The sequence below is a fragment of the Vipera ursinii genome (genome assembly GCF_947247035.1).
Source record: "Vipera ursinii genome assembly, chromosome: 4".
In the NCBI taxonomy this organism is placed as follows: Eukaryota; Metazoa; Chordata; class Lepidosauria; order Squamata; family Viperidae; genus Vipera; species Vipera ursinii.
In genome coordinates, this window is record NC_139514.1 from 90,233,866 (window position 1) to 90,249,262 (window position 15,397).

A 15,397-nucleotide genomic window follows, 5' to 3' on the forward strand; every position below is an offset into this window, starting at 1 on the left:
TGTTTTATCTCTTAACTTTGTAAGCTGTACTGTATAACATTTTTCAGAAAGTATACATTTCCTGTAACCATGGACCACGGGGAGGACAGAGCCGGAAGGGAGAAGGGCTTAGGTCAGGGGTAGGCAACCTCGGCTCTTTTATGACTCATGGACTTCAACTCCCAGAATTCCTGAGCCAGCTGGCTCAGGAATTCTGGAAGTTGAAGTCCATGAGTCATAAAAGAGCCGAGGTTGCCTACCCCTGGCTTAGGTAGAATAATATACAGGTATTGCAACTAGATAATTGTTCATCATTTTTACTCCAAACATTACCTTTTGCTTTTATATTCATTTTTATTATCTACTCTTCCTTCAGTCTTCATGATGTAAGATATCTTCTTTAATAACAAATGGTTATCTCGTTCTATTGTAGACAAACGGTCCTTATCAAGCTTTAGGCATTAAAAAAGAATATTTTTAATAGATCATGTTCTTATTTCCAATTAATATTTTTCTGTCCCCTTCCCCATTAATGCTACCTATAGCACATAAATACAGGGGGTTGTTCTTTCTGAAAAAAAAAACCACTTTATATTGGGCTTTGGTAACACAGAAAATTCTCAAGAATGTGGCCAACAATAAGCTTTGGGAGAGTAAAGCTTTTTATAGTAATAACTTGCTGTTCTGCTGCTATTATATTTTAAAGCTTTATAACCAGTGGCCAAGTGACCACATTTTATGGAACTAAATTCCACAGATCAGTTTTAGATTGTGCCAAGAAAGCATTTTTTTTTTAATTTTCTTTGCATTTACTACCAATAATTTTGGACAAAAGTTACAAAAGTGTCTGCATAGGGACCTTTCTAGTTTTCAGGAGAATAAAAGTGAGAGATGGAAGAACTTTCAATCTTGCAAGATTGTATTAATGTAACCTTGCATTGAAGATACAGCTAGTACTCCTGGATGTGTTTCTTGTCTGACTGAGATCTTGCAAGGCTGACATCTAAATACAAAAATTAAAAAAAGACAGAATAAAAAGATATTTTGATTGTAATCCATAAATGTTTTTGTTATAATAGTGTTCCTCATGATTTATTAAACCCTCTAGTCTCTGTTATTGCTACAGCAAAGTATAAATCGCAACGTACCTTAAGTTTTCTTAATTTCAAATGAAGATGTCCATATGTTGGAGGAGCAGAAGTATCTACCACAGGCTTGGCTCTCAGGATCTACAGCAGGTTTAAAAAATCCTTTTTTGTATTTAATTTTCACTTGGAATGAATGAATCAATAAGGTTCTTACTTTTAGCTTGATGTTTAAATTCTGAAACTTTATACCTGAAGTACTATGGTTCTTACTAGTCAACAATTATTTATCTGCTTTTTCTCTCTCTATTGCAGTTAGAATTCTAACAGTGGTGACAGGATTACGGATATTCCTCGCTTAATGACCACCTGTTCAGTGACCAAAGTTACAATAGCACTGAACAAATGGTATTTAGGACTCACCGTTACAGTTCTGGCCATTCCAGCACCCTGTGGTCATGTGATAATAATGACCCAGGCATGTATGTGTCAAGTGGGTTGCAGCATCCCACCATCATCACATGGCCAGCTTTCCACAAGCACAGTCAATGGGGAAGCAGGCATGGAAATTCAGTCCTGTAAGTTGCTCCTGCTCCACGTTTTCTCTTGAGGAGTCTGATTATGTAGTACAAGATGCTGGGGCTCCATAATGTGCATCTGCCTGTAGCTCCATCCCCGTCTTCACCTATCAGCAACCACCCCTCAACTAGCAGCACTTATGTGGTGCTGCTGCAGCCATTGGTACACCCACATAATAGCCCCCCTTCCCATTCATGCTTCTGCTGTGCCACAGCAGTCACAGTCTCCCACACCTGGCAGCAGTCAGCCTCCACCTGGCCACGCTCACACTGCACCACTGCAGCCATTTATCCACCCACCGCTTGCTTGCAAGTACCCAGAACCCTGCTTTTTTTTCCTATTGATTGTGCTTTTTGGAGGCAGACAGGAAGTCACAAGAAGGTCCTTACTTAACAACATGCAATCCTTGTTTGATGATGGCAGTTGCCATTGCTAACAATAAAGTCACAAAACAGATTGCTTAGGGACAGAAATTCTGGTTCCAATTATAGTTGTTAAGTGAGGACTACTTGCATTGAAACATCGCAAAGACTTTGAACATAATATAGTAATATAATATAACATAGCATACAGTAACACTAACCCTGTACGTATCTTTTTACAATTCTCTGTACTTTACTCCCAGATAAATTACATATTCATTTATTCATACATTTATTCATTATTTCTGCAAAATTTTCCCACAGAAAAATGTTTCAGAATAGTGACATATAACTAACACAGCTCTTTACATTATAGCAGGGCTTTTCAAGTTTTTCACAGATTGTATCACTTTTAGGATATGGCAATATTCAAGTACCACCAATCGCCTAGCAAGGTGTCAAAAACTTGATGACTAAAAAAACAGTAAAAAAGTGATAAAGTACAGGTAGTCCTTGACTTACAACAGTTCGCTTAGTGACTGTTCAAAGTTACAATGTCACTGAAAAAAGTGACTTATGACCATTTTTCACACTTATGACCATTGCAGCATCCCCAGGATCATGTGATTTACATTCAGACAAGTCACAGTATCCCAGGGTCATGTGACCCCCTTTTGTAACCTTTTGACAAGCAAAGTCAGTGGGGAAGCCAATTTCACTTAACAACAGTTTTGCTAATTTAACAACTGGAGTGATAAAATGAGGCAAAACACATTTAACAAATTTCTCACCCCTCCTCCTTTTATATCTCCTCCTCTCCCACTTCTATCCTCTCTTCTCTCCCCCCTTTATATCCTCTCTTTCCCCCTTCTTTTATATCCCTTCTCTCCCATCCTTCTTATACCGTATTTTCCGGCGTATAAGACGACTTTTTAACCCATGAAAACCTTCTCAAAAGTCGGGGGTTGTCTTATACGCCAGGTGTTAGGGTTAGGGGCGGTTTTATTGTCCGATGTTACAGGAAAAACCAGAGGCAACACCCCTCCACACATACACACACGCAGGCAACCTTGGCAGCTCTTTGATAGGGGGGGAGGAAGGGGGAGAGAATCACAAAATTGCTGTCTGTTGAGCCCTGCGGGCCCGACACTATGCAGGGGGTCTCGTTCCAAAAACAAGCCCTGCTTCACCTACTCACCCCCCCACTGCACACGGCTCGCTCCATGACCCGGCGCTCCGACAAACAAGGGAGGAGGTCGCTCGTAATCAGCAAGCGCGACTATCAGCTGATCGCCGGTTCCTGGCTCTGCAAACCCAACGACCAGCTGCTTCACGACGTTTGCACGTGCCTGCATCACAGGGCTTTGCTGAGCACCCCGCAGGCACTCAGGAGGACAGCCCAGTCTGCCTTGCCATACAGGGAGCCTGGGCACTACAAAACATGCTAGCTGTTCCCTTGCCTGCCGACGGACCTGTGCCGGGACTGCATGCTATAGCCTGCGCGCTGGAGGCAAGGGCCGGCTGTTTTCCGTCGGTGTCAGATGGACCGGAGCCGGGGACTGCTGGAGGGCGGCCCTGGGACGTGTGGAGGAGCCCGCTGGAGCCAGATACAGATGGGGGGGCAGTTGGTTGGAGAGCGATAGGCACACACTGGGAGCACGTTAGCATTTTCACCCGGGTTGGGGTAGAGGGGGTTTGGAGAAGAGTCACCCAGGATACTAACAGCAGCAAGGTTTACAACGCTGAAGTTGTCGAGAGTCAGAACCATGTGGAGGTTAAAGAAGCGCAGGCAGGCTCTGGATGCCGGAAGTGTACTTTGTATGTTACTAAGCACATTGATTTGTGCTTTAGATTGTAAGCTGCCCTGAGTCTTCGGAGAAGGGCGGGATATAAATGGGATTTTTTTAAAAAAAAATTGTGTCTTGGAGACAGGGAGGGCTGGGCAGGGAGGGAGGGAGAGCTGACCCACCCGATCCTAGCAGACTTTGTATGCAGTGGGGTAGTCTTATACGGCGAGTATAGCCCAAACACTATAATTTAACAGGAAAAGTAGGGGGTCGTCTTATACGCCCAGTCGTCTTATACGCCGGAAAATACGGTATGTCTTCTCTCTTCTTCCCCCCCATCTTTTATATCTCTCCTCTCCCCTTTTTTATCCTCTCTTCTCTCCCCCTTTTATATAATCTTTTCTCCCCCTTTTATATCCTCTCCTCTCTTTCCCCTTTTATATCCTCTCTTCTCTCCTCCCCCTTTTTCTCTTTGGTGCAACTCCAGCTGACTGCTCTCCTCAAGGCTGCGTGTCTCCGTCTCTCTTTTGCCATCCCTCTCTCTTTCCCCCCATTCTTTTTTATCTTCCTCTCCTGGCAAAACCTGCTCCTTTTATAGCCTCTCCTCTCTCTCTGCCCCATCTTCTTTTTCTCTTCCAGATGCGCTTGAAGTGCCGATCAGTTGTAGCAGCATGCACTGATCCTGGGCTCTCAGCAGAACCCAGGGAACACCTTACTCAGCTCCAGCTGAATCTCTGCCCAAAGACTGCGTGCAGCTGCCTGCCACCCCTGAGGCCGCTGCTAATCAGCTGTAGCTGCGCACGCCAATCCTGGGCTCTCAGAAGAACGCAGGCAATACCTCACATAGCTTCAAGGCCACCATCGATCAGCAGTAGGTGCGCATGCTGATCATGGGCTCACAGCAGAACCCAGGCAACACCTCACGCAGCTCCAGCTGAATCTCTGCCCGAAGACTGCATGCGGCTGCCTGCAACCCCCGAGGCCACCGCCGATCAGCTGGAGCTGTGCACGCTGATCCTGGGCTCTTAGCAGAACCCAGGCAACAGTTCATGCAACTCCAGCTGACTTTCCCACAAGCCTATGCAGTGCTGTTGCTGCTTCACCTCATCCAGTTTTACACTTTTTTTACACTTTTTTTTACTGTGCTTTTCAACCCGTTGTACATGTATCACCTGCCAGGTGCTGACATACCACCAGTGGTACGCGTGCCACTGGTTGAAAAGCCCTGCGTTATAGCACTAGTATTAACACTTAGACTTATATTCCACTTCACAATGCTTTACAACCCTCTCTAAGTGGTTTACAGAGTCAGCATGTTGCCCCCAACAATCTGGGTCGTCATTTTATAATCTCAGAAGGGGGAAGGCTGAATCAACCTTGAGCCAGTGAGAATCGAACAGCTGGCAGTTGGAAGAATTAGCCTTCAATACTGCATTCTAACCACTGTGCCACCACAAACAATGTTTACATGTTTAGTAACTCTTAATCTACTCCTAGGATTGCAACCTTAATGAGTTTGAATTGAGGTGTTCGTTGCATCTAGATACATGAAATTTCTCCATCATCATCATCATTGCATTTCTAGCCTACTCTATTTCCCAGTCTTTTCTATTTATAATGGTCACTCTTTATTACATGCCCCCATCTAGCACCTACAGTATTTATCCCTCTTAGTTCCTTTGTGTCCTCTATAACCATTTTCTACCTTGTAGCTCATTATGGACATAAAGGAAGTTTTTACATTTGCTCTTCCAAAACATTATATTTATAGGATGCCTATTTATTTATTATTTATTTATTTATTTATTTATTTATTAGTTTTTATAAACCGCCCTTCTCCCGAGGGACTCGGGGCGGTGTACAGAGGAAGGGAAGGTATACAGACCGAACAATAAAATAATAAGAAACACTAATGCACACAAACTGGGACCCCAATTAACGCTATCATGCCAGGCCAGCCTGCTGGAACAAAAAAGTTTTTAAGTCGCGACGGAAGGTACGGAGGTCAGGGGCCATCCGGATTTCGGTAGGTAAGGTGTTCCAGAGGGCTGGCGCACCCACTGAGAATGCCCTCCCCCTGGGGGCCACCAGCCGACATTCCTTGAGCGGTGGCACCCTGAGGAGGCCCTCTCTGTGGGAGCGCACAGGACGGTGGGGTGCTGACATCGGCAGAAGGTGCTCCCGTAGGTAGTCCGGACCCATGCCATGTAGGGCTTTGAATGTCATTGTTAGCACCTTGAACTTCACACGGAAGGCAACCGGAAGCCAGTGCAGCGCACGGAGGAGAGGTGTGATATGGGAGTATCGGGAGGCTCCCAAGAGTGTCCGTGCCGCCGCACTTTGCACCAGTTGAAGCTTCCGAGTGGATCTCAAGGGCAGCCCCATGTAGAGAGCGTTACAATAGTCTAGGCGAGATGTCACAAGGGCATGGGTGACTGTACGTAAGGAATCCAGGTCTAGATAAGGCCGTAGTTGGCGAACTAGTCGAACCCGGGAGAAGGCCCCCTTGGTCACAGCTCCAATGTGGTCTTCCAGGGAGAGCTGCGAGTCTAGGAGGACACCCAGGTTGCGGGCCCTATCAGCCGGGGGAAGTAACTTGTCCCCAATGTTAAGCAGTGGGACGTTCTGACTCTCCTGGCTTGCCGGTACGTACAGCCATTTGCCTTAAAAGGTTTAAGGTCTAAATAAGAACAGAATAATGCTAAAGTACAACTGTAATCAGTCTTAAGAAACAAATAGTTAAATGTTGTAGAATCAAGATGAATTACAGTGTAGTGTCATGAAAAAGCACATTTATCAGAAGATCAACGATCAGAAGATCATTGATTATGAATTTTCTCTAAGCCTGTGGTCCCCAATGTGACACCTGAAATAAGTGATCTCCAGTGCTTATTTGTAAATGTGCTCACTTGCCAGGAAAAAAGACTGTACAGTACTTCCGTAAATGTTAAATTTTCTATAAGCCACCTATTCCAATGGTATGATTACTAGTACTTGTAAGCTTCAAAAATAAAGGAAATCAATATCAATGGATTATTTTTCATGTTAAGAAAGATGGAAAATCAAGGACATCTTTGAATTGAAATTCAAGGATACATTTCCTATTATCTTAATTTTATACATCAAATTACATTGGCACTTTAGAAATGTTTATACTAATTGTAATAATGCTACTAATGTAAAATCTATAGTAAAATTCTGTATTTTTTCAGCACTGATGATTTTTTGCATTAGACTATTTGTAAAAGGATAGTGATGTGACATATGTATTTTCCCCCATTATGGACATGTAATGCTGTATTTCTTGGAGGGTATCATGGCAGAAAAAGTCCATTAATAAATACCATTGATAATCACTTTAATGCTATTTCATCATGGAAATTAATAACTATGTCCAAAAAACTAATATAAGAAGTACCCATAACTTTGGGAAATATTACATTTTTACTTTGGGTAAAAAAAAGTTGGAAGGGGTTTTATGCCTAAATTCTGAGTACTGAAATTGTATTTGATTTAAAATGTGAAGTAGGAACAGCATACAGTGAATACCTATAAATAGAAAGGTCAGAGATGGCTAACAGATCTATCCTTGGTAGACCACAAAGGTATTTCCTTCTAACAAGTTTGTCTTTGTGCATAGGGCTTTATTTATCAGAAAGTTATGATTACCTTTTTCTTATGCTCTTCATAAGTAGCTTTGTCCCACTTCTGCTGAAGGTATTTATTGCCACATGGCAGAATTGGCTGGTAGGCACGATGCATCTTAAAACAACCTAAAATATATCTAAATCTGGAGTCCTTCAAGAAGTATGAGTCATCAGCTGGAACCTTCTTGAGCAAAGCTCTAACAACAGTGGTGTGTTTGCAGCAGGTCATGTGAGAGTTGTCATGGCATCAGTGTAGCAAAAATTGAATAGGTGGTGGTAGCATTTTAAACACTAACTGGGGGAAATGACAGATAAGTGCAAAGATTCCAAACAATCTCTTAGATTATGTTGATCACTGGAATGATTATATTTCTGTGATCTTGCTTAGCAGTCCAAAATTAAGGAACAGGAGCAAATCAGATAATACATTTGGTAACACTGTAGACAAATATGGGTTGGCACAAATAAAACTCTTTAACTTCTTAGTCTTTATCATATAATCAGATACAAATGTATATAATTATATGTTTCTATTAACACATCTGTATAGTAATGTAAGTGAGAGCCAGGTTCATGTAGTGGTTAAGGCTAGAAACATCAGGCTAGAAACCGGGAAACTATGAGTTTTAGTCCCACCTTAGGCACAAAACCAGCTAGATGACCTTGGACCATTTTCTTTTCCCAGAAAGCAGGAAATGGCAAACCAATTCTGAAAAACCTTGCCAACAAAACTGCAGGGACTTGTCCAGGCAGTCACAAAGAATCAGACATGATTGTACAGAAGGAAAACAAATAGTAATGTAAACTATGTAATGGTATAGCACTGTAAAGGGGTTGTTTATTTTCTAAAACAATTTATATCAGATTTCTTCATGTTCTGCGTGAAAATGGTCTCAGTCAGGAACTATTGATGTTAGAACCAGAAACTTTTGTCTTTACTGTACATTTACCTTTAAATCACCTCTTATTTATATTAGAGTCCAGAGAGCTTGAAGCTGTTGAGTATTAATCCAGCTTATTTCAAATAATTATGAAAACTAAGTACCCAGAAGAAACACATTAGTTTTCTGTTACAATATACCGTATATACTTGAGTATAAGCCGAATTTTTCAGCCCACTTTTTGGGCTGAAAAACTCCACTTCGGCTTATACTCAAGTCAGCAAAAAAAAAGAACTGTCCCTTCGTTCGGAACAGGCTGCTGAGAGAAGGGAGCGGCAGAGCCTTGCAGAGCTGGCGGCAGTCCAGCGTTGTTTCTCCCCCTCGTGGGTGCGTGTGTGTGTCAGACCCACGGGAATGGCTGGTAGGGAAGCGGCATTCCGGCATTCCCCCCCTTCCTGTGTGTCGAGCCCACGGGGCTTGACACACAGAGAAACGCAAATGCCGGACTGCCGCCACCTTTACTAGCCATTCCTGCGGGTCTGACACACACACACACACACGCACGCACACGCACGCACGCACGAAGGGGAGAAACAACGCTGGACTGCCGCCACCTCTGCCAGCCCTGCAAGCCTCTGCCGCCCCGGCGTTGGTGGTCGAGCTCTTCGGAGCCGGCAGAGAATCTCCCGCAGGAGGAGGTCGCGGCTTTCTCTCTTGCTTCGGACTGCAAGGATTTAAACTCCAGGAACAAATCCCGATGGAAGTTTTTTTTAAAAAAAAATACTCCTCCGGGTCGGACAGGGGACCCAGGCTGAGGTCTAGGGGTAGTGGGGGGGGGCTCGCAGACATAGATGGGCTCAAGTGGAAGCCAAGCAGCCCTCCCGAACCTGGGCTTCTGGACGGAGCAGCCGGTGGTGCGTTTCAAAAAGCAGAAAAGTTGGATTTTGAACTTTTCAGCAGCGTATCTGCACCCGCTGCTTTTATGACCGACCTGCCGTTTCCCCCCCCTCCCGGTCCTTTCCCCCGTCCAAGCGGACGCTCCAGGCTCTTTGGGGGGGACGGGCAGGCGGGGGGGAAGGAAGCGTGCCGAGGCGCCGCTCACCTGCGATCGGCGAGTGCGCTGGACTCGGCTGCGTGTCCGGCGGAGGGTTCAGATCATTCCGGGCCAGAGCGGCTTGGCGGGCGGGGCCGTTGGGCAGGCGGCGTGGTGCAGCGGGGGAGTCAGGGCAGCTCTGCCATGGAGCAGCTGGGGTGGGTGGGTGGGGGGAGGAGGAGGAGGAGGAGGAGGAGGCGGAGAGGAGCGAGCGGATGAAAGACGGAGCCTCCCGTGGCTACCGCTGCTGAATATTGCAATGAGCCGCCGTCTCCCTATGACCGCCGGCGAGGGGATTTCATCAGAGCACGCAATCGGGGCTCCCCGCCCCTCGGTCCTGCCCAGATGCAGCAGCAGCAGCAAGACCACCCCCCCACACACACACACACCTCCGGTCTACCTTACGGCCCGGTGACTTGACCCCGGGTATAGATCGGAAAGAAGGCAACAGACCTGCAGAATCGCGGCGGCGCCCCCGGAGAAGCCTACCCCGAGGCTGCGGCCGATTTTTCCTTCTCCAGGCATTTTTCCTTCTCCAGGAAGTCCACCAGTCATCAAAGGGCCAAGTTTGAAGACCTCTGCGTCTACGCGGTATCTAAGAGCCGCCACCACCACCACCCACTAACCTCTCCACGGTGCCCCACCCCTTGGCTCTTCTCATTGCTGGAGCTCCTTCTCAGCGAAGGGGCAGGAAGGTCTGTTGCCTTCTTTCCGATCTATCCCCGGGGTCAAGTCACCGGGCCGTAAGGTAGACCGGAGGTGTGTGTGTGTGGGGGGGTGGTCTTGCTGCTGCTGCTGCATCTGGGCAGGACCGAGGGGCGGGGAGCCCCGATTGCGTGCTCTGATGAAATCCCCTCGCCGGCGGTCATAGGGAGAGGGCGGCTCATTGCAATATTCAGCAGCGGTAGCCACGGGAGGCTCCGTCTTTCATCCGCTCGCTCCTCTCCGCCTCCTCCTCCTCCTCCTCCTCCTCCCCCCACCCACCCACCCCAGCTGCTCCATGGCAGAGCTGCCCTGACTCCCCCGCTGCACCACGCCGCCTGCCCAACGGCCCCGCCCGCCAAGCCGCTCTGGCCCGGAATGATCTGAACCCTCCGCCGGACACGCAGCCGAGTCCAGCGCACTCGCCGATCGCAGGTGAGCGGCGCCTCGGCACGCTTCCTTCCCCCCCCGCCTGCCCGTCCCCCCCAAAGAGCCTGGAGCGTCCGCTTGGACGGGGGAAAGGACCGGGAGGGGGGGGAAACGGCAGGTCGGTCATAAAAGCAGCGGGTGCAGATGCGTTGCTGAAAAGTTCAAAATCCAACTTTTCTGCTTTTTGAAACGCACCACTGGCTGCTCCGTCCAGAAGCCCAGGTTCGGGAGGGCTGCTTGGCTTCCACTTGAGCCCATCTATGTCTGCGAGCCCCCCCCCCACTACCCCTAGACCTCAGCCTGGGTCCCCTGTCCGACCCGGAGGAGTATTTTTTTAAAAAAAAACTTCCATCGGGATTTGTTCCTGGAGGTTAAATCCTTGCAGTCCGAAGCAAGAGAGAAAGCCGCGACCTCCTCCTGCGGGAGATTCTCTGCCGGCTCCGAAGAGCTCGACCACCAACGCCGGGGCGGCAGAGGCTTGCAGGGCTGGCAGAGGTGGCGGCAGTCCAGCGTTGTTTCTCCCCTTCGTGCGTGCGTGCGTGTGCGTGCGTGTGTGTGTGTGTGTGTCAGACCCGCAGGAATGGCTAGTAAAGGTGGCGGCAGTCCGGCATTTGCGTTTCTCTGTGTGTCAAGCCCCGTGGGCTCGACACACAGGAAGGGGGGGGAATGCCGGAATGCCGCTTCCCTACCAGCCATTCCCGTGGGTCTGACACACACACGCACCCACGAGGGGGAGCCCCGATTGCGTGCTCTGATGAAATCCCCTCGCCAGCGGTCATAGGGAGACGGCGGCTCATTGCAATATTCAGCAGCGGTAGCCACTGGAAGCTCTGTCTTTCGTTCGCTCGCTCCTCTCCGCCTCCTCCTCCTCCTCCTCCTCCTCCTCCCCCCACCCACCCACCCCAGCTGCTCCATGGCAGAGCTGCCCTGACTCCCCCGCTGCACCACGCCGCCTGCCCAACGGCCCCGCCCGCCAAGCCGCTCTGGCCCGGAATGATCTGAACCCTCCGCCGGACACGCAGCCGAGTCCAGCGCACTCGCCGATCGCAGGTGAGCGGCGCCTCGGCACGCTTCCTTCCCCCCCCGCCTGCCCGTCCCCCCCAAAGAGCCTGGAGCGTCCGCTTGGACGGGGGAAAGGACCGGGAGGGGGGGGAAACGGCAGGTCGGTCATAAAAGCAGCGGGTGCAGATGCGCTGCTGAAAAGTTCAAAATCCAACTTTTCTGCTTTTTGAAACGCACCACCGGCTGCTCCGTCCAGAAGCCCAGGTTCGGGAGGGCTGCTTGGCTTCCACTTGAGCCCATCTATGTCTGCGAGCCCCCCCCCACTACCCCTAGACCTCAGCCTGGGTCCCCTGTCCGACCCGGAGGAGTATTTTTTTTAAAAAAAACTTCCATCGGGATTTGTTCCTGGAGTTTAAATCCTTGCAGTCCGAAGCAAGAGAGAAAGCCGCGACCTCCTCCTGCGGGAGATTCTCTGCCGGCTCCGAAGAGCTCGACCACCAACGCCGGGGCGGCAGAGGCTTGCAGGGCTGGCAGAGGTGGCGGCAGTCCAGCGTTGTTTCTCCCCCTCGTGCGTGTGTGTGTGTGTGTCACACCCGCAGGAATGGCTACTAAAGGTGGCGGCAGTCCGGCATTTGCGTTTCTCTGTGTGTCAAGCCCCGTGGGCTCGACACACAGGAAGGGGGGGAATGCCGGAATGCCGCTTCCCTACCAGCCATTCCCGTGGGTCTGACGCACACACACACACACACACACACACACACCAGGAAATCGAGAGCGCAGCCTTAAGTTAAAGGTGGCGGACGGGCCCGAGAAAAAAGGCTGCAAAACTCCAATCTTTTAAAGCGTGCGGTGTTGTTGTGTTTTTTTTTTCCTCCCCCCGAAAGTGAATGCCAGCTTTCCGTACTAGTGTATTTGTACTGCCGCGAGTGACAACTGACAAAGCTTGCCGGTGTGATCTTGATTTTGGAACTGATGAAGTCTGTTAACAGGCTCAACTAAGATGGCAGACGTGTCGAGCTGAGCTCCGTGAGCTCCGTGAGTTTGGTGTGGTTTGGTGGTGAGCTGCTGCATTTCCCAGCCTCGGCTTATACTCAAGTCACTAACTTTTTCCAATTTTTGGGGGTAAAATTAGGGGTCTCGGCTTATATTCGAGTCGGCTTATACTCAAGTATATACGGTATATGGAATTCTTGCCATAGTAATATCTGGAAACTACTCACCTAAGTGCATACATTAATATATCTTTCAAAATGTAAACCAGATTGTTTAGTCTTGCAGCTGCTGCTGGTCTTTACCATTTCAGAAAGAAAAAAAGCTTCATGCTTAAAGCTAAAAAACGATAACTTGTTCACTGAAAAATAGCCAGTTCATTTTCCTGATATACTAAAAACAACTACATATATTTGAGTAAGTTGGGATTACTGTAACTGAAATGGTAATTGAAATCCCTATGCCAGTGATGGCAAATCTTTTAGAAACCGAGTGCCCAAACTGCAACCCCAAACCCACTTATTTATCGCAAAGTGCCAACACGGCAATTTAATCTGAATACTGAGTTTTTAGTTTAGAAAAAAACAACTCATACATTAACATCTTTTGTCTTAAAAGAAAAACACAATAACAAAGCTTTCAATGATACAAACAACTTTTTACTGAAAGTTAAAAGTTTGCATTTGCCATGCTTTTGAACAATACATGTGATTTTTGCTGTTGTATGCTTGCTGATAATTTGTCTAACCTTGCCATATACTTTGTAAGTTTGAGAGCAACACATGCAGCACTCAGGTCTTCTGTTAGTCTGTTTCTGGTGTCAGATTTGATATAACTCAAAGCTGAAAACAGTGCGCTCACTCTGGAGACTTGATTTGGCTAGGAAGGGGCTTGAGAAATGGCTATTTCCTATGAGGCGTGCGTGCCCACAGAGAGGGCTCCAAGTGCCCCCTCTGGCACGCATGCCATAGGTTGGCCACCACTGTCCTATGCCCTCAAGTAAAACCTAATTGGGCATTTTTCAGGAAACATATCTGTCAGTATTGGGACAGGCAAGTATTTGATATTTAAATATATTGAATATTATTAATTCCTCTTTCTAAGAAGTTGTATATAATTTTCTTGTTACTCTTGCTTTATCTGCAGCAGCTCTTTGAGGTATTTTAGGCTAAGAGCACAAGACTTCACATTAAGGCTTGTGGTAAATCATAACTTCCCATAGTCTTAACCATTTACTCAGTACCCGACTACTGAGAAGGTTCTCTGACATGACTCAGGTAAGTTAAAATATTTATTGCAGATCAGAAAGAAGCAATAACAACAGTGGTTGCTTTGTGTAGAACAAAGTTTTCAGAGCCTCTATATATCTGTGCTCTGAATATAAACTCATGGCTTATTCTTCCCACTTTTCTGAATTAATCGATAGTTGGAGGTTTCTTTGAGCATGAGCAAATGCAGTATGTTTACCGAAAAGTCCTCTTTAGCCTGAGAACTAGTAATTCCTATTTTGACAGCTCTACAGAGACACAAAACAGGGTCCCCATGTTGTATTAAGTCATTATGTAGTTTAGCTATGTTGTACATAACAAACCAACCATTGTGGTTTTAAAACAGGGTATAGCTTAAAATGTTCTGTAGACCCAAATGGTTATGAGATTTACATATTAAAATATGAATAATATGCAAAACCTAGCTATAAGTACTAGCATGGATTCATGGTAAAACAACAGAAGTCTAGCTTGATGTAAGTGTTGTTTTTACTATCAGGTTGATGTTATATTTACTATTTCAGGCCTAATCTGACACTTCAGCCATTACCTTAATTATTAAATTCTGAATTTCTAGATTGGGACCAGATTCCTTTTCAGTTTTGCCTCTAGTCAATCATTTTCTTAACTTGCCAAGTTCTGCCTCCTCCTCCTCTTCTCCCCACACACTGCAGGGATATTTCTATTCTGTTTTAGGTCTGGCCTGTAGCACAGGATGGCATTCCTGGCCATCTGTCTTCAGTTTATTTATTGCATCTGTCTGGTGGAATGAGAATGCTTTATAGGAAGAGATTAAATGCCTGTCAAGAATGCTAAGGCTGATGTTTTGTTTTTTCTCTTTGCTCTTTCTCTCGTTTCTCAGAACATTAATGCTGGATTTGATGTGATGAATAGCCAAGAAATATATACAGTACAGCATATTTAGAACAGCATCTTACATTAGAGCTTTCCTATCCTAGGTAATAACATTCCATAGCTGAAAGACCAGATTCAGTGTATTTCCTGAAAAGGATAGTTAACATCCTCAACTCTCTTCCCACCCCCTCCTCCTCTCCTCTCCTTGGATTCTTAGCACCTGTAATGTGCAGCTATTAGATTCCCTGAACAAAGGAATGGCCACATAAAAGTGCAGCAGTTCAGAAGCCACAGCTGACTTCTGAGCCTGGTAGTATTCTTTTAACAGAGCCACCCTTTCATTCCTGTTCAAGTTCTGATATGTAAAATAACCATTAATTTCTTGCATGTTCACTCCCATTTGTGTATTTACATGTAATGTGGAAGTGCACATATTTATATGTTGCACCATCCTTATTTTTACTAGAGTAGAATTTTGATTAATTTACTGACTTTCAATTTCTCTCCTAATCTTTCAACTTGGAGTAGGGAGAAGGAACAAAATACTCACCGTTCTGTCTTCACCCTTCTCTAGGTAGCCTTCAGAAATCCCATACTGGCAAGCTGTAGACAGGATCTGAACCACACTTTCTGACTTCTGATTGTAAATGTTTGTAATTGTGTAAGAAAAAAGTCTGGGGTTTCTTCATGGGTGGGTTTGCACATTACCTCAGTCCATAATGTGGTACACCTGTTTGT

The 15,397-nt window shown here is 46.6% G+C and overlaps 1 protein-coding gene across 1 annotated transcript in view; it reads right to left on the reverse strand.

The window, feature by feature from the left end:
- Positions 1-7,554, reverse strand: part of CFAP97D2 (CFAP97 domain containing 2) — a gene marked incomplete at both ends in the record, with an annotated part of 13,307 nt that extends 5,753 nt beyond the window's left edge. The window contains 3 exons of the mRNA XM_083363029.1: positions 313-431; positions 1,128-1,208; positions 7,462-7,554. Of these exons, the coding sequence (XP_083219155.1) occupies positions 313-431; positions 1,128-1,208; positions 7,462-7,554 (293 nt within the window). The remainder of the gene's footprint in view (positions 1-312; positions 432-1,127; positions 1,209-7,461) is intronic.
- Positions 7,555-15,397: the final 7,843 nt, after the last annotated feature.